The sequence below is a fragment of the Coccinella septempunctata genome, chromosome 1, assembly GCF_907165205.1.
Source record: "Coccinella septempunctata chromosome 1, icCocSept1.1, whole genome shotgun sequence".
NCBI lineage: Eukaryota > Metazoa > Arthropoda > Insecta > Coleoptera > Coccinellidae > Coccinella > Coccinella septempunctata.
Window position 1 is genome coordinate 47,083,856 of NC_058189.1, and position 20,684 is coordinate 47,104,539.

General features: G+C 33.9%; 2 protein-coding genes across 2 annotated transcripts in view; one reads left to right on the plus strand and one right to left on the minus strand.

Annotated features, from left to right (window-relative positions):
• Positions 1 to 1,733: 1,733 nt before the first annotated feature.
• Positions 1,734 to 9,469, minus strand: LOC123322781 (dynein axonemal heavy chain 8-like). Its single transcript, XM_044910800.1, has 3 exons — positions 9,370 to 9,469; positions 9,187 to 9,309; positions 1,734 to 1,973 (listed from the first exon to the last, which is right to left on the minus strand). Exons 2-3 carry the CDS (start codon positions 9,307 to 9,309, stop codon positions 1,743 to 1,745), a joined length of 354 nt encoding a protein of 117 aa, XP_044766735.1. The 5' UTR covers positions 9,370 to 9,469; the 3' UTR covers positions 1,734 to 1,742.
• The window catches only part of LOC123322780 (proton-coupled amino acid transporter-like protein pathetic), a 61,279-nt gene continuing 50,060 nt past the window's right edge, over positions 9,466 to 20,684 (plus strand). The window contains exon 1 of the mRNA XM_044910799.1: positions 9,466 to 9,597. The gene's annotated coding sequence lies outside the window, so the exon portion shown is untranslated. The remainder of the gene's footprint in view (positions 9,598 to 20,684) is intronic.

Here is a 20,684-nt window from a genome sequence, read left to right on the forward strand (position 1 = left end):
ACATTCGATCTATGACAAATAAACTCTTCTAATTAAGTTTCAATGACAGATTTATTCGATGAATAACACTATCTGAAAGTGAAAAGACTGGATTTTTACTAATCTTACGAATAAGACTTAATAAATGCGAATAAATTTATTTATTCGCAAGTGAAAGTACCGGGCCTAAGAGTATCATAAATACTCAATTTAGGCCCGGTACTTTCACGTGCGAATAACTAAATTTATTCGATAAATAAGTCTTATTCTTAGGATAAGTAAAAATGCAGTCTTTTCACTTTCAGATAGTGTTATTCATCGAATAAATCTGTCATTGAAACTCGTTAATAAGATTTTATTTGTCATAGATCGAATGTCGGTACTTCATTATTGGTTGAATTTTTAAGATTCTGGATGTATGGCTATTTTTTGTGTGATTTTCACGAAATATTTGCTTTGTAGTTGGAATCATGACAATTTCTACAATGCGGTCTCTTATGTTACATTAATCAGTGAAAAGTAGTATACCGTGTTTTCATAGAATTGTTATTTGTCAAATAATTTCATCTGAGAGCACCGAAATAAGGTATCCTTCTGATAGGAAATTATTTGACGGATATTTATTGACAGTGAATAAAATTTATTCGAAGGTGAAAGTACCGGGCCTTAGAAGGTTTAAAGTGACTACGGCCCGGTACTTTCACGTGCGAATAAATAAATTTATTCGATAGATAAGTCTTATTCATAGAATAAGTTAAAATGCTGTCTTTTCATTTTCAGATAATGTTATTCATCGAATAAATCTGCCATTGAAACTAAATAATAAGAGTTTATTTGTCATAGATCGAATGTCGGTACGTCATTATTGGTTGAATTTTTTTAATTCTTGATGTATGGTTATTCTTTTTGTGATTTTCACGAAATATTTGCTTTCTAGTTGGAATTATGACAATTTCTACAATGCGGTGTCTTATTTTACATTAATCACTGAAAAGTAGTACACCGTGCTTTCATAGAATTATTTTTCGTCAAATAATTTCATCTGAAAGCACCGAAATAAGGTATATCCTTCAGATAGGAATCTATTTGACAGATACTTATTGACATTGAATAAAATTTATTCGAAGGTGAAAGTACCGGGCCTTCAGTTGTAGATTCAGTAAGTGAAATTAAGTCAAGGACGAGATATCTGTTACTTATTTAGATGTCGAACGTCGAACCTTTGAGTTGGTACACCTTCAATACTGTATATTTCGAAAACAATCTGTACAACAAGAGGAGTTTGAAAAAAAAATACCCTGTACCACTAACGAAAAGACAAAGGATAGTGCTGAAGACAAATAGAACATCGGCGAAGAAATGTCGAAGTTATAGCTAATTAAAAAGAAAATAGCGACGTCATAAAATGAATATGTTTCTATAGCAACGCATTATATCCGAAAAGTGGCAAATATATCCCGAAGTGGAACATTGTGAGGTCCCTCCTTATTTCTTTTTACATTTCCAACTCTGTACAATAAAAAGGGATTGAAAAAAAAATACGCTCTGCAGTGCCTAGCACACAAAGGATAATGCTTTGCATTTCGGCGGAAATCCAACATCATCAGAGTAATGACGAAGTTATAGCTAATAAAACTAAGGCTACATTCCAGCAGTCCCACTTCATTTGCTGCTTAGTTTATGTTCTGCGCATACCTTATATATTAATTAAATTAACAATAAAAAAAATAAAAAGTATTTTATTTCATGTTCCTTTGCTCTTATTACCTACCATTCGTCTTCGGATCTTCGTATTGTGATAAAAACACTACACCCATCTGATGACCTTTTTCAAGAAATGATTCCATTATATTCATGGATGCCGAAGTTTGAGCTATAGCCTCAAAAACCTCTTCAATTGTAACCTCCAAATGCATTGCCACCATTTCACATATATGTCGATGATGGGGACCAATATTAGACATTCTTTCTGCCTTTTCATCTCTTTCTCTTGCCTTAAATGGAAATATATTTATATTTTTCACGAATAGGTATGAAAAAATTTGTTGTGATATTGTGATAGATAGATAATTTATTGGTAAGTATCAAAATAATCGTTTTCACAGGTCAGGAAGTGTATATTTGAAATAAATACAAAATCACACCTGTGCGGTGTTCGGATAGATTTAAATATCAGGTAGACAAGACACAAATATACATTCATAAACAATCAAATACGTATCTCGAAACGGTTCAATTTTTTCGTAGTTGGATAAGAGTATCTTTTTCATGTAATGCTCACCAAAACGAATACAACGAAAAAAGTTATCTCAAAAATATAATATGACTTGCCCTCCAAAAATACCCCTTATAACAATATCACAAAAATTGGGGTGTAATTAAAAAATGTACTTTAACAACATACATTCATACAAATTTCAAGCTGGTGGCATTCACCGTTTAGAAGTAATTCTTATTACCCCGAGAATATTTAATATGTCTATGGAAGTAATATGGAGAATTTTTTTTTCATTTTATCAACTTTGGAAGGATATAACTCCCTCAAAATATATTTTGGGCCATGAGTTCATTTATCAAACTATATACATATTTTTCAATGTACAATCACCCCCAGAAAGCTCGGTACACATTTTTGACTCACCCTGTAGACAAGTTTGTGGTCATGACCTCGGAAGAAACGGGGCAGTAGTAATCGATTTTATCATCTCAGTGGAGTTTGAATTACTCTTTTTCAATTCTTATGAATATTTCGTGAAATATGTATGTGTGAATGATTAAACGCCCACTGCGATGTTACCATAATTTACAAAGAACGGTTGAGTATTTCAAAATATACAGGGATTATCAAAAGCTGTGTTATGATACATCACATTAACAAAAATAATGCAATGATTATATCCACTCAATCTGATCCACTCGATATACATAGGTATTTAGAATTCAAGAGGATCGAAAACTGGGATGAAATTTAAGTTTAAGAGTTGTAATGAAAATAGTGAAAATAGGTACTTTTCTTTTTCCTTTTCCATTCACTGTTGGGTTAAAATTAACAGTGCTGTACCTAAAGTGGCGTAAGGACACAGTAACAAAGTTTACACAGAACACAACTGGTTCTCCGAACTCGTACAAGCTCACGGAGCTTCTGAGGGGTACTTCGGTACCTACGAATAATCAGGATAATATAATATAGTCTACAGCCTTCTAAATATCTCTATAGACGGCTGTGAGAAAGAATCAATTTTTGCAGTGCGAGATGCCCTTCAATATGGAATATTTCAGCTTATTTCGTGAACAATTACAATCCACTACACTCACTGCGAGAAAGGGTTTTTTTACTGAGGTTTTTCTCTAAGCTCTTGTATCATACACCAATTTGTATGGTACCCCGTTTACGCTAACCTCTGCTAAAACTGTGTCTCATACACATGCTATAATTATTGTTTGCTGTTAAATATTGTAATGCTCTGTATCAAAAAAGAATATACCTATATATATATATATACGGAGATGAGTAGTTGGAAACCTTTTCTAATACATCATCTTCTCGCTAAGTTGAAGAAATGAATATGTTCGTGAATAAATTTCCAGAATTCCAGAATATTCATTCCTGACCTCACCCTCAACATAATGTTCAATTCAGATCCCTTTATAGGTATAGGTAGGAAGTTTTTGAGAAATCAGTTCAACAGTTTGCCTCTACCTATACCTATAAAAGGAATCTAAATCTAGTATCAAGGTAGTTAACTATTCAATAATATAATGTTCAGAAAAATCAATCCAATTGGAAATCGTCAATACAACACTTTCGCACTATTTAACTATTAATTCAGTACTCGAAGTGGCAGTTCAATGTCTATTAGATCAATGATATTAAAGGTTGAAAAGGGTAAAATTTGAGTTGAATGGCAAGTGAAACAACTTTCTCCATTGAAAGAATAAAATTTCTCCTTATTTCGGTTCGGTTTCGGGTCACATTCTTAGTACCTATATTAGATTCACCAGATCATTGACATCTTGTGCTATCAGTCGAAGAATAAATCGTTAAGTAATCTTCCTGCGCTCAAAATATATGTAAGGTCTCTGTAATATCTGGATTATTGATTAATTTTCAGTTATAAGTAATTTCAACGTTACTTTTGCATATATCCAATGATTATAGAGTAGAAGGATAGGAAACGCCCTCATATCTCTAGTACCACAGCCTTCTATAGACGGCTGTGCTAGTACTTAAAACCGACTACATTACGACCAGCGAAAACACATTCGACAATGAGATGGCGCTGAAAACGTACTTACTGTCAATACAGAAAAACTGTTTGATAATAGTTTTCTGTTTTATAAGGGGCGCGTAATTAGAATTCTATTTCTTGTATTGAATTTCAATATCCACTTTGTTGCGACCAGAAAACAAACAACCTGTGCGACAAAACAAAAGTTTGGTTTTGTTTTGTGACTAGGATGTTAGTTTTCATCTGAACATTGTTTGGAATCAATTGATATCAATGAAATACTCTGTCGGCTGTGCTATATTTTTATTTGCAATTTATAAAAATTTATAAAAATTTGAAATTATGGACAACGAATAAAGCTTTGACTAGGACAACTCTTGTGATCTGCTATACGTCAAAGGTGTTATTTTTGCGCAATACGTTGTTTTGATATTATAATTTTAGTTGAATTCGTACAATTTATATCAGGAATTATTAATATGAACCAATATTCAATATACCATCATAGCATACACATTTCAGTTACTCACATATTGTCTCCAGAATTTTCAGAACCACGATTAAAAAAATCTTACAGAGGTATAATGCTTTCTTACGATTTCTTCATGATATTGTCTCTTGGTGACACAATATACAAATCGATTTATGAATGAACAAAACACTCACAGCAGGTTTCATTGAACTCTGACTTTCCAAACAACAATTCGACAGTTACCCGATCCCCTAAACTAAATCAATAAAACCTTTGCATTTCTGAATTTATTGAAGGAGTAGCAATTGGGAATCTTTGAATGGACGCATAAAGTTCATAATTTCGCCTAAATAGGCCCTCCATGCAAGGAATGCTTCCTGCATACAACAATTTATGTGCACATAGTGTAGTCATTAGTGTTTGCATGGCTTTACGCCCTGAAAATTTTAACTACTTCAGAGTACAAATCAATGAATGACCTAGTCACAAGTTAGTAGTTTTTAATACTTTCATTCCCATTTTCCTTAGTAAAGTAAAAAACTTAATTTCTGAAAATCCATTTTATTTGACTGTAAGTTCTAGCGATTCACACTTCTTCACAATGTCATAATTTTCGAACGACATTTTGAGGTTTTCACCAAGAAATTAGACGAAAAAATTCAATAATCAGCAACTAGGGCGAGCTAGATGAACAAAAAGCGGTATGAGAATCAAAACATCCAAAACCTATTCGATCAAAATGTCCATCTGAAATCTTACAAAATTTCATATGTTTCTGCGAATGGCCCTCGAATTGATATTTTAACCAGTCTTAGGGTCTTAGGTAGATACACACTTGACACATAGATGGCGCTCACGTCACTTTAGCAGCTTCGTTTCTCATCTTTCTACTCCCTAATCCTTGCATATATCCAAAGATTATAGAGTAGAAAGATAGGAAACGAAGCGACTAAAGTGATATGAGCGCCATCTGTGTTTCAAAAGTGTTTTTAAGGCCCTAAGACTGTTTAAAATATTAATTTGAGGGATATTTGCAGAAACATATGAATTTTTGTGAGATTTCAGATGACCATTCTGATCAAAGAGGTTTCGAATGTTTTGATTCTCGTACCGCCTTTTGTTTATCAAGTTGCTGATTATTGAAATTTTTCTCTGATTTCTTGGTGAAAACTTCAGAATATCGTTCGAAAATTATTGTATGGTGAAGAACTGTGGATCAAATAAAATGAAAAATGGAAATGTACGTATTAAAACTTGTAACATGTGACTCGGTCATTCATTGATTTTTATTTTCCGTGCTTCGAAGTGGATAAAATTTTCAGGGGGTAAAGGCTTGCAAACACTACTGAGTACATAATGGGCAATGAACATTTTACTGAAAGTCAATTGGGAACGGTACATCCTCGTAAATTGTTGTATGCAGGAAGCATCCCTAGCAAGAAGGGCCCATTTAGGGGAAATTATGACTTTTATTCATCCATTCAAAGATTCTCAATTGCTACTCCTTCAATTTATGTACATATTCAGAAATGAAAAGGTTTTATTGATTTCGTTTTGGGCATCGAGTGACTGTCAAATTGTTGTTTGGAACGTCAAAGTTTTATGAAACCTGCTGTGAGTGTTTTGTTCCAGTGGCGGCCCGTCAGGGACGGCAGGGTCGGCAGTGCCGACCCAAAATTTCGCGAGCAGCAAAAATGTGAATTCTCACTTGTGTAAAATAATGATGTATTAGCAATTCTCCAAACATTACATAGCTCTCAATAAATTTTATAAAAATATTAGGTAGGTATATGATATCTGATATCAATGGAATATGGAACTTCTTTGAAATACGCTGTTTCAATTCAAATCCCTACTCGGTCCGTAGACAAAATACGCTCATCTCCAATCGAGCTATGAAGACAGCGCCGCAGATGCCTTCTCTAGCGACCGAGTGACCGACCGTTCGTTCTGTTCATTCAGATACGGCATGCCGAGTCTAGATTGTAAACTTATCGAAGGAGCGCTAATATCAATGAGTCAAATTGCTTCAAACTTGAATAATTTTTGTTGGAATTTCATTCGGATAACAATTAAAATTAGATAAGCCTCTTATTTAATGTTTTTTCCGCCAATATCCGATAGTTTCAGTTTCACATAACAAATTACAAGAGATCGCTGTTATTTAAAACGAATTTTTATCGTATTTGTTAATTTTTATAAACGTGAGTGCTGAATATATAATACTAATTAAATTCCGATAATTTTTCAAGAACTTTTCAAAGAATAAAGACCAAAACTATGATGAAAGTTGATATTGTTGGCTCAATACTTCGCACGGTGTAGGACATATAGGTCCGGCAGGCAGCGACCCTGCCGACCCTAGAATGCCTCTCTTCGGTAACTCGAAGAATGATCGTTCGGGATATCTCGATTCTATCGTTTGCGCTCGAGGTGATGTTAATTTCTCGCAATTCTCAATTTCGTTAGAATGCACTTTTGTTTGTTTTTCCAATTTTATTTTATAGATAAGCATTTTTAAAGTATTTTTATTTGTTATATATATTTTCGGTTCTTATTTTCATATTTGTCCCGAAATTATGTTTATTTTTCAAGTGGTATGCAGGGCTAAAATAGTTATTTCTCAATCATTTTTTATTTTCCGGATAATCTTCAGAGATTATTGAAACAGAAACAAAAATTTTGGCGAAACTTCACTATAAAAAACTAACGTACCCAGTGCAGTACCCCATGGTGATGTGGAAACCTGCATAATACATAGGTATAGAAAATATTTGAAAAAAAAAAATATATATATATCTGCCGACCCACGATAAATATGCTCGAGCCGCCACTGTTTTGTTCATTCATTTATCAATTTGTATTATACCTCTTCGAGGTTTTTTTTAATTGCGGTTCCGAAAATTCTGTGAAAAATATGTGAGTAACTGAAATGTGTATGCCATGATGGTATATTGAATATTGGTTCATATTCATTTCTGATATAAAGTGTACAAATTCCATTAAGTTCATACTATCAAAAGAGCGTATTGCGCAGAAATAACACCTTTGGCGTATAGCAGATCACAAGAGTTGTCCTAGTCAAAGCTCTATTCGTTGTCCATAACTTCAAATTTTTGTAAATTTTCATAACTTGCAAATAAAAATATAGCACATCCGACAGAGTATTTCATTGATATCCATTGATTCCAAACAATGTTCAGATGAAAACTAACATCCTAGTCACAAAACAAAACCATACTTTTGTTTTGTCGCTCAGGATGTTTGTTTTCTGGTCTCAACAAAGTCGATATGGATATCCAATACAAGGAATAGAATTCGAATTTCGCGCCCCTCAATTATAAAACAGAAAACTGTTATTAAACACTTTTTCTGTATTGACAATACGTTTTCAGCGCCATCTCATTGTCAAATGTGTTTTCACTGGCCAAGATGTAGTCGGTTTTTAGTACCTACTAGAGAGAGATATGAGGACGTTTCCTATCTTTCTACTTTATAATCTTTGCATATATCATTATGAAAATTGTGACAGTATTTGGAGATTTGAATCGCCGATGTCACCCCCTACCGAACTTGATTCAAATAAGCTGAAAAACCGCCAAAAATAATTATGAAGACAAGCTTTATAGACACTAAAGTTCAACATTTTTTACTAGATGAGCAATTAATTTGGAAAAAAATGTCGGGGTGACATCAAGACTTCACATAAAAAATTACAAACGTAAATTAACAACTAGTGAATGGATATTCTCAAGGTACTACCATCTACTCTGTTATCTGAAATTCCTTCCCCTAAGCGAATTACTGATTTATTGACGCATTCGACCCTCTCTGCGCAAGCGCAACGCAGAACAAGCAATACAGAAGGACCTCCTGTAATCTGTTCTAAGAACTAATCATTTTGTGAAAGTAATTTGATTTTGCAGGTACTGAGCAGTAAGCACTCTTTTCAAAAACTGTTGGAGTAAGATTTTTTGAGATAAAAACTGTTAAAAACAACGCATTGTCTATATTTAAAAAGACTCGGGTATGAAACAAAGTACAGCAATAGAAATTTTTTTGAAACGGAATAATTCAAAATATTTTCGAAACGATAAGTTCTTCCTTCTACTCTCCCACAATTTCGAGAATTCATATAGGAAAATAAGTATTTCAACTGGGAACTGGGATACAGTAGGTACAGTCATGAAAAAACAACCCGCACCAACCCTCATGAATCTTGTAGGTATTGGCATAAACCTAGTTCGTATTGGTGAAGCACAGTTGCGATCAAAGATTATAGAGTTATAATCTTTGTTTGCGATTAGGAGAATAAACATCTTTCGGAATCTTCAAGGAGTGTGTACCTCCTCTTATTTTTTTTCTCACTTTCCAAACCCTTAAGTAAACTATTCTTTGCTGTGTATGTAATTTCAGTGGAAAGGGTTATATAAGAAAAAGAGTTTTCTTAACAACGGCTGATACCCCAATAACACTTTCTAATGGCTATTATCATGAATCCCTTACCATTTTTTCCTTCAATGTCTCTTGTGCCGCGATTAGATTAACACTATTCTTTTTTCTTCCAGCTGCGGAAACTTCCCTAGCAACATCCATCATCATATTGAAATCTTCCCGCGTCGATTCCATCTATAGGTACAAAAATATTGTTTATGCAGGAAATATAGAATTTCCAACACTTGCACATACCTTGATAATATTGTCCGCAAGTATGCAGTTGTAACTTATATTTATTCTTTCAACCTTGACAATTAAAGTTAATTCCAACTGATTTGTTTCCTTAGTAATGAAGTAACTCCTGATCTGAATGCTTGCTGAGATTGATAATTATTGAGTGCATTAGTGAACAATATGTGTATTTCAGTGCTTAAGGAACATATTTAATAAGATATATTACTTTAAGCACTAGTCAATTCGGTGAGTTTTAAATTCTTTATCCTTTTGTTTTTTGTGGTGAATATACTGAAATGTCTAGAATGAGTTCATTGAATATTTATACATTCTTATAGGAGTTTAGAAAATACGACGTCACATTCGAAGAGTTTTATTAGAAAATTTATTTTTATGAACGTGAATTCATTATTATTGTATGAATGGCCGTTCGTCATTACAATGGGTTTTTCGTTTTTCGGGTGATTTTATGCAAACATGTAGATTACATCAGAACTATATTCCAAAATGCTATAGGCTGAATTTCGATTTTGAGTTCGAAACCTTATACCTACATAAGCTTAGATGGAAGACGTATGATGAATTTGTAGCTTCAGCTTCTCATTTTGATCCTGCCTAAAATGGATCACGATTTCTCAGTAATCGATATTCAATAATCACTGTTCGAAGGTTTCTTCGCTTATAGGTCATAACAATAGCTTTGTTCGGACATCACTTCAAAGATAAGATAATACGAGTATAATATAATGTCCTAATTTGATTTCCGAAAAATAATCTTCAAATCATTAGTGTGATTTCAATTTCAAGGACCACCCACATCAATTTATCTATTGTTCTGTGTAGTGTCCTCTGTTTTATCTAGTTTCGTTCGAGAATCAACTAGAGGTAAACCTCATCGCTTCACCCGAAGATTTTTTTCTAGAGAATGTGAGTAAGCAACTATGAATACATTAGAATTAGTGCATTACACATAAATGCATTTAATATCAATTGTTCTAGTTTTTTTAAAGGAAATCATCAGATGTGTTTTTCGCTCCTGAAACCTTAAATTATTTCCGAGACAAGACCGGAATAACCAAATTTATTTATGAAGTATTCGAAATGGTCATATTTCATTCGAATAAAGCAAAGCAAAAGTTCATGTTCATAATTATATACAGATTACGAAATTCAATTTCGAACAGAGGGATTGCCATAAGAAAGATGACAACTCTAAAAATGCAATCGCTCAGTGTAAGAATAATTTTATAACCCTTGAAAGGTGGTGACTAAAATTCAGTTTTTATTTTTTTTCGAAAATTCCAGTGAAGAGAAATTCTCTAATTTTCATGCACTTGCAAAGAACTTACCCAGGCTAGTTTTTCAATATTCCTCTCACATTATACGGGTTAACGCTTACTTTAATTCATATCAAAACTTTTTTTCGAGATGAAGTTTCATGAAAAAAATTATAAATTAAAATTCTTGTTTCTTGTTTTGTTTAAAAAAAAATTTTTTCTTGAATGTTTTTCCCAAAACCAAAAGCTGAAGGGAAAACCCATATTTTATAATTATTTTAATAAATCGAGTGGAAAATAGTAAAATAGTATAAACATATAAAATGTGGACCACCTCTATCATGTTTTTAATTACAAAGTTTTAAATTTTTTTGAACGCAGGTTAGTAGGCTGCTGTCACCGGTGTGTTAACAAAGCATAAACATAGCGATATTGGCTGGGCAATACTTTTTAGAAGTGATATCTCGGAAAGGGATGGGCTGAGGAAATTTTGTTATATATAGAAAAGACCCATATTAATTTCATAAGAGAGGCAGGTTCAGAGAGATTTTTATGAACAGTCGAAAATTTATTACCTATTATGGGCGATTGCCCTATGTTCGAACTTGAATTTTCGTAATCTTTGTATAGTGAGAAGGGGTTACATTTAACTGCGACCTTAAGGTCTATTGTGCCCTTCGTAATCCTTATATTACGTGTATTCTGTGAAATAGGTATTTTTATTGTGGTGACTTGGGCATAAATCTTTTTCAATTTCAATTCCGATTTGGAAAATTTCTTAATTCTATTTGAAATAATATGAATTCTTGGTTTCATTTTTTTGGGCTCATTGTAAATTTATAAATCAAATTACAGTGTACATAAATCGCTTTGAAATTATTCAAAGAATGTTTCTGAGATTTGTCGGTTTCAAATGCACATTTCGTCTTTCTGAAAGTTTTTACACCAGACTGAAATTCTTCAACATATGTTGAAGATCATATGATCATATGATCAGGATAAAAGAAGAATAAACGACATCAAGTTTTTCCTCAAACTTCTAAATTTGAAGCCTCAAAATGGTTTTATTCTGCAATAAATGGAAGTCATTGTGCCTAATAGAAAACCGTAAAATCATTTGCATTGAAGAAATCCTTGAAGAAACTATATTCAATTATATACAGGATGGTGTTCCTCAAAGAAATGCTAATACACACAACCAAAGTCATATGGAATCACCCGGTATTAATATGAAATATTTTTTTTCCTTGCAAGCGATAAAAAGTAGATACATGTAGATTAACAAATACCTTTATAAGATTTATCCTCGCAGTTTCAATATTATCTTTTGTTTAGCCTCCAAATCAAAGTCATTTTATAATTTGTTTTATTTTCGCATATTTAAAAGAATGCAAGTCCAGAGGGGAAGAACTATTGCTTTGGCAGAACAAGGCATATCACAAATGCAGATTTCAACAAGGGTTAGCATTTTAAGACAAGCTAGACTCTGTGCTGCCAAACCTATCCCGAAATACAAAGGAGTAGTATCGATGCTATAGGTGTCAATACGGATTATTAAAATTATTTAAATGGCAGTATTTCTTGTTGGATTGTCATTGTCAGAAAAATTACTTCCATAGGAATCTAAATTTTTTGTTATTTGTTCTATTATTGAGAAAATTGTAGTATATTTCATTTTGTTTTTGTAATAAACTTGGTTTGTAAAACTGCGCTTTACTTCTCAATAATTTTTTTCCAATTAAATTCTATTTCTGCGAATTACCAGGTGATTTCATATAAGTTTGGTTGTTTGTATATAAAAGGGTGGTTCTTCGACTCATTTTCAGAAAAAACTTCCTAAGAACGTTTGTCCTAGAAGTCTTAACTTCTACAACAGTTTTTCAATGATATCTGAAATAATATTGTTGACATCTTTATAAAATTTTGGTAGCTACGCGTCAAAGTGCATTTTTATTTTCTCTACCAGTGCCATTGAATATTTTTGAGGAAAAAAGTAGGTACTAGGTACTCCACTGCTTTCTCTTGAAATAAAAATCATTTTTGAGCAAATATTATCACATAGATTTTCTTTTTTCGACGCATGGCTTTCACTAAAAAAAAAATAAAAATCGTTTCGCGTCCGGATCGATTCCTCAAATATCTGATGCGATGTGGAAATGTTTATGCATCCACTGGAAGCATATTAAGAAATCAGATTATTCCAAAATGAATGAGAATCCAAAAAATGGATTTTAGCTTTCAGCTTGTACAAATAAGAGTTTTATTTTATTTTTATAAAATTAAGTTTGAATCAGATCTATTCATTATTCATAATACTGATTATATAAATTGTTGGAAATAGGCAATGGGCACCTTTACTTAACAGGCATGCTTTCGCCCGTCTACGCATGGAATTACTTCCACGTTCAATTATTCTGGGCGTATTTCGTAAGTTTAACAAGAGGCAACTATTTCATCACTGTTAAATCTTCATAGGAAGTTTTTTCTTAAAATGACTCAAAGAATCACCCCCTTAAATATTAGCTTTTCTCTAAGGAAGACCCTGTTTGATCATATATGTATCTATATGAATGTAATGAATTCTTTATATTCTTCATTGAAGAAAAAGGTTCTTCCAATTACTGACCTGTAACGGAATAAAAAATAATGCTATTTTTCCTACTTAATATGAAATGAATACAATGAATCAAAATGAGATATTCAATGAGAGAAAATTGCAATTTTAAAGTTGATTATGTCAGTCCAACGCAGTCTATAAGTTACTAAAACAAAGAATACAAAACAGTTATTTGTGCAACCAGTTGGGAAAAGCATTATTTATCGTAATGAGCGTATTTCTGCAAAAGAACGCGAAATGCGAAAAAAGTGTTTCCCCACGTATTTCACACAATATTATTTCTAATTTTAAATAGCATGATTAGATTAGTTTTATTGGTTGTTGCTTTCACAAATCATAAATACAGAAGTTGAAATAAATATGAATAAGATAGATATAAAATATATAGAGAACATAGAACAGTTAAAAGTCACTAAAAATAAATAATAAATAATAATGAATAGATATATGTATACTTGAAATAAAATAATTCAAAATAAACAAGTAGTGTTCATAAAACCTCAAATTAACTCACAGACAAAAAATTCGTTCACTGAATAGAACACATTTCTAATTAATTCCTCTTTCACTTTATTTTTGAAATGTTTAATTGGTAAATTTTTGTAAGAGCTAGGTAAAGCATTGTACATGGATGTTGCTATGAATTGAAATTATAAGTACCAAAAGCTTCTTTAAAAGCTTCTCTCGGAGATTCCTTTAAAAAAGTCTAGTGACGGAAATAATTCTCAATTTTTCACTCCGTCACTATGGAAGCAAGTATCGTTTCATCATCAGTTGCGAAATATTTTACTTTGCGTAACTGGTTGCGAAAAGTAAAACGGTTCAAAACGTCAATGGGTTTTAAAAAGTGTCACTTTATATGTCAAAATTAGAAAAAATAATAATACAATGGTGGTTTTCTTAAAAATAATACAATTTATTTTTACATACCTATGTTTGTTTATGTTCACTTTCTTCTTCGGTTTGGAACTTTTTGTTTTACTATGTTTTGTTTTGTAGATGCCTTCGGCATGGATTGAAAGATTGAATTGTTCAATTGTATACACAATAAAAAAAAAATAACTATGATTTTGTGAAAAATCAGAAAATGTTCACTTGAACATTGTCCGCAATGTCTTATGATTGCTCTTTCAATAATAACCCTTGATAGTAATTGGGGTAGGTACTATTCATCGAATCATTATTATATTCTGAATACGGCTCGTTCATCTCTTGACTGATTCTGTTTGCTATTACAAAAGTACATATCCTTGACCCAATCTTCCGAAAAGAAATAAATAACGACCTAGGGAGTTGGAAAAATGAAAGTTCGTCTGTACTTGAATTCGCGGAGGCGGACGACGTATAAAAATGAATGGATGACGCCGTCTCTTCCCAAAGCTAGTAGTTTGCCAAAATTTCTCTGGATGTAGACGTAAACAGACAAGCCAGGAAGGTAGGCGCCACACAGGGCCGGTATGGAAAAAATTCGATGAAATCGACTGAGATTTTATTCTTCTTGTTCGACCAAAAATTATATCATTCCACCAATATTGTTACTGGTAGTATCCTGTTTTACTCAGAAACATGTGTCACGCATTGGATTTTTGTGAAATTCCATAAGATAAAGAAACTTATTACATTCAATCGCTCAACAATTTCGAAAAGCGATCAATTAGTGAAGATCTCTCATTTTGCTGATGAAGAAAAGCTCCTGAATTTTCTGTTTTCTTCGAAGCAAATTTGATGACTCATTAATGAAATTCAAGGGTGAAGATTACGACATTTGGAAGATTTTGATCAGAAGCAATTTTTCCGAAAACAAATGGCTTTTTTGAAAAATTCATTTTTCAAGGAAAGTTATATTTTCTTCACAAAGTACGTTTTTCAATTCAGGAAATATGTGAAGCTCAATGAATTCTTCAGAATTACCATTAAATTACTTGTCTCACGATTTGATGAAAAATATGCAAAAGTCTCACGAGAGTAATTGAGATATTCCATGAATTATAGTATCACATTCGGAATCCAAAATTTGCACAAAATTAATAGGTACCACTATTACAACTACTGGAGAATATAATGTGGTATATATTCATAACCTTCCTCAATAAGTACAATAAGTATTCAATGAAAAGAAATGGAAGTTATATCACATAAAAAACAATCCGACGATATTCTATGCAACTTTTGGAAAATTGGCCTTGTGCATTAAAAATATTGCTAGCTGTTGATCAGTTATACCTTCAACGAAAATCCTCATAGTTTTGAATTTGAAAGATAACCACAAAATATCCACCAACCAAAAATATCTTCTTCATTTCTATCCAACACTTGGAATTTTCAATCAAGACCCACTCACTGTGAGACTCAACATAATTTGTCTAGTAGCAGTGTGGTGAATGCGCCGGTGAATGATACAGTGTTGACCAAATTTATGGGTCCTTTAACCTGTAGCTGAATAATTTATTTGTGAAACTGAAAACCATTCTCAGCAGTGTCAATTTATTGCTTATTTTTTGGCAGGACGTATTTTGTCTTGGTGAACATTCTCAGTGAGAATTCATCAAGAATTTGTGCCATTTTAAACTGCCCCTTTCATACGAAAAAAACACAACTTTATGTCATAGCTCAGCAAATAAACCTTAAAAAAAATTATAGTACGACACTGGATTGCTATTAAAAAAAGTGTCCCAATAATGTTTTCATTTCAACATCTTAGCACAAACACAAACGGAGATAATGGCCAACGTTGAAATCGCCCAAATTTGAATTTTGGCCTATAACTCAAAACAAAAGAAGATAGAGTTAATGGCATTATGAGTTTCTCGAAAAAAGACGTCTGTAATGTGCCATTCATTTTCCTCTATCTCGTTGGGTTGAAAAGTTGTAGTTCAGATATCACCAATTTTGCCCACCCTGTACAATATCGCCAAAACTGATATGAAACCAACAAAAATTTTGAATTTCTTCAAACCATACACTCGTATTTAATTAATATGTCAGTTCAGAAAAATTTACTTACTTACTTATATCTCAGATGTCACAAATATTGGGCTCTATTGGTTTTCCGGTTTTCGTCCTCCTGATGGTGGTCGGGTCTGGGTTGCTCCTCGGCTCCCTGATATCGATTGGATTCTGTTTCCTCCTGTCCCCTTGGTGTCGGTTGGATTCCTGATTTCCCAGCACTTGTTGTCGAAATGGATGGTGTTCTTTTCCATACTCTTCTGCACTTGAATTTGCGTATCGTTCTCGCCGCCCTTAGCAGTACCGCTTTCTGTATGACTATAGATATTCTCGTCTAATTGAAGTTTCTTCAAATTTTCTGTTAATTTCTTCGATATCAGGCCTGTTGAAGAAATGACAATAATTATTATTATTTGAACCGGGGTCGTTGTGGCCCTATTGGCCTTTCGGGAACTGCGACCATTTAGATCTCTTGTTCCCTACCCTTCTCATTCCCAAGGAGGTCGAGCTATTACCTCATGAGTATCCAGGACCGGTTTCCCCATATGAGTGGTTCTTACGTCCGCCAGCTCTGAACACTTGCATACCATGTGTTCAGCTGTTTCTGCTTCTGGTCCACAGAGCCTACAAATCTCATCTGCTGACTTTCCCATACGGTTCAAATGATATTTGTACCGACAGTGCCCTGTCAGCAGTCCCACCATCACCCGAAGCTCAGCTCGTTACAGCTTTGGCAGTTTTCTGGTGTAGGTCGGTGAAATCATCACCTATTTCTTTGACTGAGTAAGTCCAGGAGTGTTTCTCTAGAGGGTTAATCTGATGTTCAACTCCCATTGTTGGAGAAATGAGAATAACGATGATCTTGATATCTTTTAACATTTATTGTCTCCTATGGTTTTTTCTTCGAGTGCCCACCTAGTAGATTGTTGTTATTTGGAATCGCCACGTGTTCTTATCTTATCTTTATTCGGTAATAGTAGGTCAGGTGTACTGTGTGCAACTTTCTGGTCTGTGAGAACCGTGCGATTTCAGTAGAGTTTGTGATGATTATTTTTCAATACACCAATACAGAATCTGTATGGTATTTGTGATCGCGAACCTCATTCGACCTAAAAACTTGTGGCACTCATTTGCGATATATTTTATATGGGTTTCTTGTTGGAATCACTTGATCCTTAATAGCAAAGATGAAATCAACTACTTAGTAGTTCGACACGGATATGTCGACGTGATCAAGGTCGACCTCAATCTAGTTTTTTTCATGCAAAGGCTTACCTTATTATGCTTTTTATTCTGATCATCCTAGTAGTTGGGGAGCAGACGATGATAAATCGGAATTCACTCGAGCGTCGTGGATTTTGAAGATAATAGGTAGAAAGAAAAAAAGGTTCTATGATGTATGCACTTTCAGCGGTGGGGAAAGCGTCTGCAGGGTCTCAAAGATGTAAAAAAAAGTCATCAGGTGTACTCGAGCTTGTCAGATTAAGATACTGTATATGCCCTACGTGTCTCTGATGATAAATTCATGTTAATCTGACAGATTTCGTGGTGGGGCTGGCCGTATGGAAAAGTTGAAAATCGTGAAAAAAAATTTTTTCGAGCGTGTCAGATTTTGAAAGGATATTTTAATTGGACCCAAGGAAGCTACTTTTCAAGAGACTGACAATTCGGATGTGACGCAACATCACAGCGGTCTTTTGAATATGCAAAAAAAAATCGTTATTTGTACATAAGGACTTGAGCGTGTCTGATTGTCATACACATAGTTGATTTCGGTGTTGCAGACGTGTTGACCAATTAATCTGACACTAATCAGGGGGGTTTTCCTAATATGACAGTTTGATAGTGAATACAGAAACGATTATATACAGGAAGGGAGATATTTCCAGAAAATGCCTTGTTATCATCTTCAAACTGTCATATCAAGAAAACCCCATCCTATAACTCGAAAATGGTTAAGAATATGTAAAGTTGCTTCAGACAAAAGTTGTATAGAATTTTATTATCTATAACTTTGATAATGAATACAGAAACGATTAGGTACAGGAAAGGAGATATTTCAATAAAATGCTTTGTTATCATCTTCAAAGTTATAGATAATAAAATTCTATACAACTTTTGTCTGAAGCAATTTTACATATTCTTAACCATTTTCGAGTTAGAGGATGCTGAGGGCAAGGAGTTTAGTCATACATGCGAAAGGTCAAGGTCAATATAGAATCCTTGGCTAATACATTCATCGCCATATCTCAAAATCTTTTAAACGTAGAAAAAATTGCTTTCGACAAATTTGGTAGAAAATGTTATGCTCTACAACTTTCATAATGAATGCGAGGACCAGGGGAGGATATAATTCAAAAAAACTTATTTTTGTGACCTTTATGGCCAATTTTATTGTTTCGGCTTGCTGGGACTATCAGATTATATATTTTCCGTTATTCTTGAATCATTAGCTTCAAAATAAGAAAAAAGCCACCGCTCTCGAGAATGTACACGTGACGTTGTTTTGCAAGTTTGGCACCCTCCCGTACATTTTCGTCACGCTCAAATTGTCAGACTAAGAGAATATATACTTTTCAACATCTAATTTACCACATATATCTTAATCTGACACGCTCGAGAATGTACAATGATCGGTATTTTTTGGCTATTCTGATATGCTGTCCTAGACAATTCCCAGATATGTCCCCTTTTATGAATCTGACAAGCTCGACTAAATCCCGGTGAGGTGAGAACTCCTCAGAAGCTCCCAAAAGAGCCATTTGTGATCTTTGTAAACTGTGTTCTTAAACCACTTCAGGCACCTCAGGCATTATTATTTCCGCGTACAGACTTCAGCCTCTGCGATTCATGTTTATGTCAGAATAAACTATTCTATCTATCTATCTAACCTAACCTAGCATTGCTGTACCAATTAGACTTGAAAACTTCTTCTCTAGCCAGTCTAGCCCAGTGCACAGATCGAATACGGAATCTAGTGATTTTGATGGTGGCATGGTAAAAAATAAGTTCTTAAACGACGTTTAAACATATAATTCCCATGAAATAAAATTCATTTAAGAAATTAATCTCGTTTAATGAGACGGTGCATGGCCAAGAGCCAACGCTCTGAACGCTCAAACCACTGAACGAATATCAAAGGTTGCAGAGTCACGTTGCCATCTTAAGCTGCATCCACATTATGCCGCTGTGTGCCAATTGGCAAGGCCGCTTGGCAAAGCCGCTGCGTATGTGGATGCACCGTCGGCTCATGCCACCATGCCGCTGTGTGCCGCTGAAAAATCGCTCAACTGTCGGTCTCCATCAAAGGAAGCCAACGGAAATTTATAGTGAGGATGTGCCAACTGCTGGTCTCAGTGGCCTCAAACGGCTTCAGTTGCAATTTAGATTGTGTAAACCCATGTTAATGTTGATGCGTCTTCTCTCGTTGGCTTTGCCGATGAGATTTTGTCAATAAGCAAAGCCACTCGGCACACAGCGGCATAATGTGGATGCAGCTTTATTTGGAAGGAGAGGAGATAGGATTAAATTTTTGAACCAAAATAATGTAGTTGTATTTGGTTCAGATACTGTTGGATTGTGTGACAAAGTTAACGATTTGGGAGTCTGGTTAGATATCGACTTGCGTTTTACAGACCACATTTCCGCCTGTCTGCGGAAGGCCTATGGCATGCTGACAGTTCTTTATAGAAACAGGGAAACACTGGAGCGGAATGTGAGAGTGCTGCTATGTGAGTCTTTGGTTCTATCACATCTGAGTTAGGCAGATTGTGTATATGGCCCCTGTCTGAACTACTCTGATAGAAAGCGGGTACAGAAACTTCAAAACTCCTGTCTGCGAGTGATTTTTGGCATGAGAACATTTAATAGGATTAGTCATACTCTGCGAATTGTTAATTGGCTCAACATGGAAAGAAGAAGATCTCTTCATGCTTCTATACTATTTATGAAAATACTAATTAACCGAACTCCTCCATACCTTAGAATAAAATAACTTTTCGCTCTGATGTCCATAATTTGAATATTCGATTCAAAGGGACCCTTACTTCACCTGTATTTACATATGAGCTATTCCGACGATCATTTTCATATTATGTTACGCTTTGTACAAATAGTTTATCTGTCGAGATCAGAGCGGTTAGAAACATGAAACTTTTAAGAACAATGATCTTCAGCAAACTTATGAATGAGCGTGGCAACTCTGCGTGTGTGATTACCAGTGTAAATATTTTTCTTTTTTTATTCATTCTTTGGTATAGAGCATAACTTCCTATAACTATTGTTTCTTTTTTGGGTGGTCATACATCTTCTATATTTATACTTTCGTTGTCATGAGCATGAGCAATTATCATTTTTTTTTCTTGTCAATGAATCAGTAGGTTAGATTGAACAGTACACTTGAACAGTGTTCTGGATCTCGCCTTTTCAATTTTTTTTTATTGTTGTAAGAATTTGTATGTAGTTCCCTGAAATTGATTGAATAAAGATCTTTA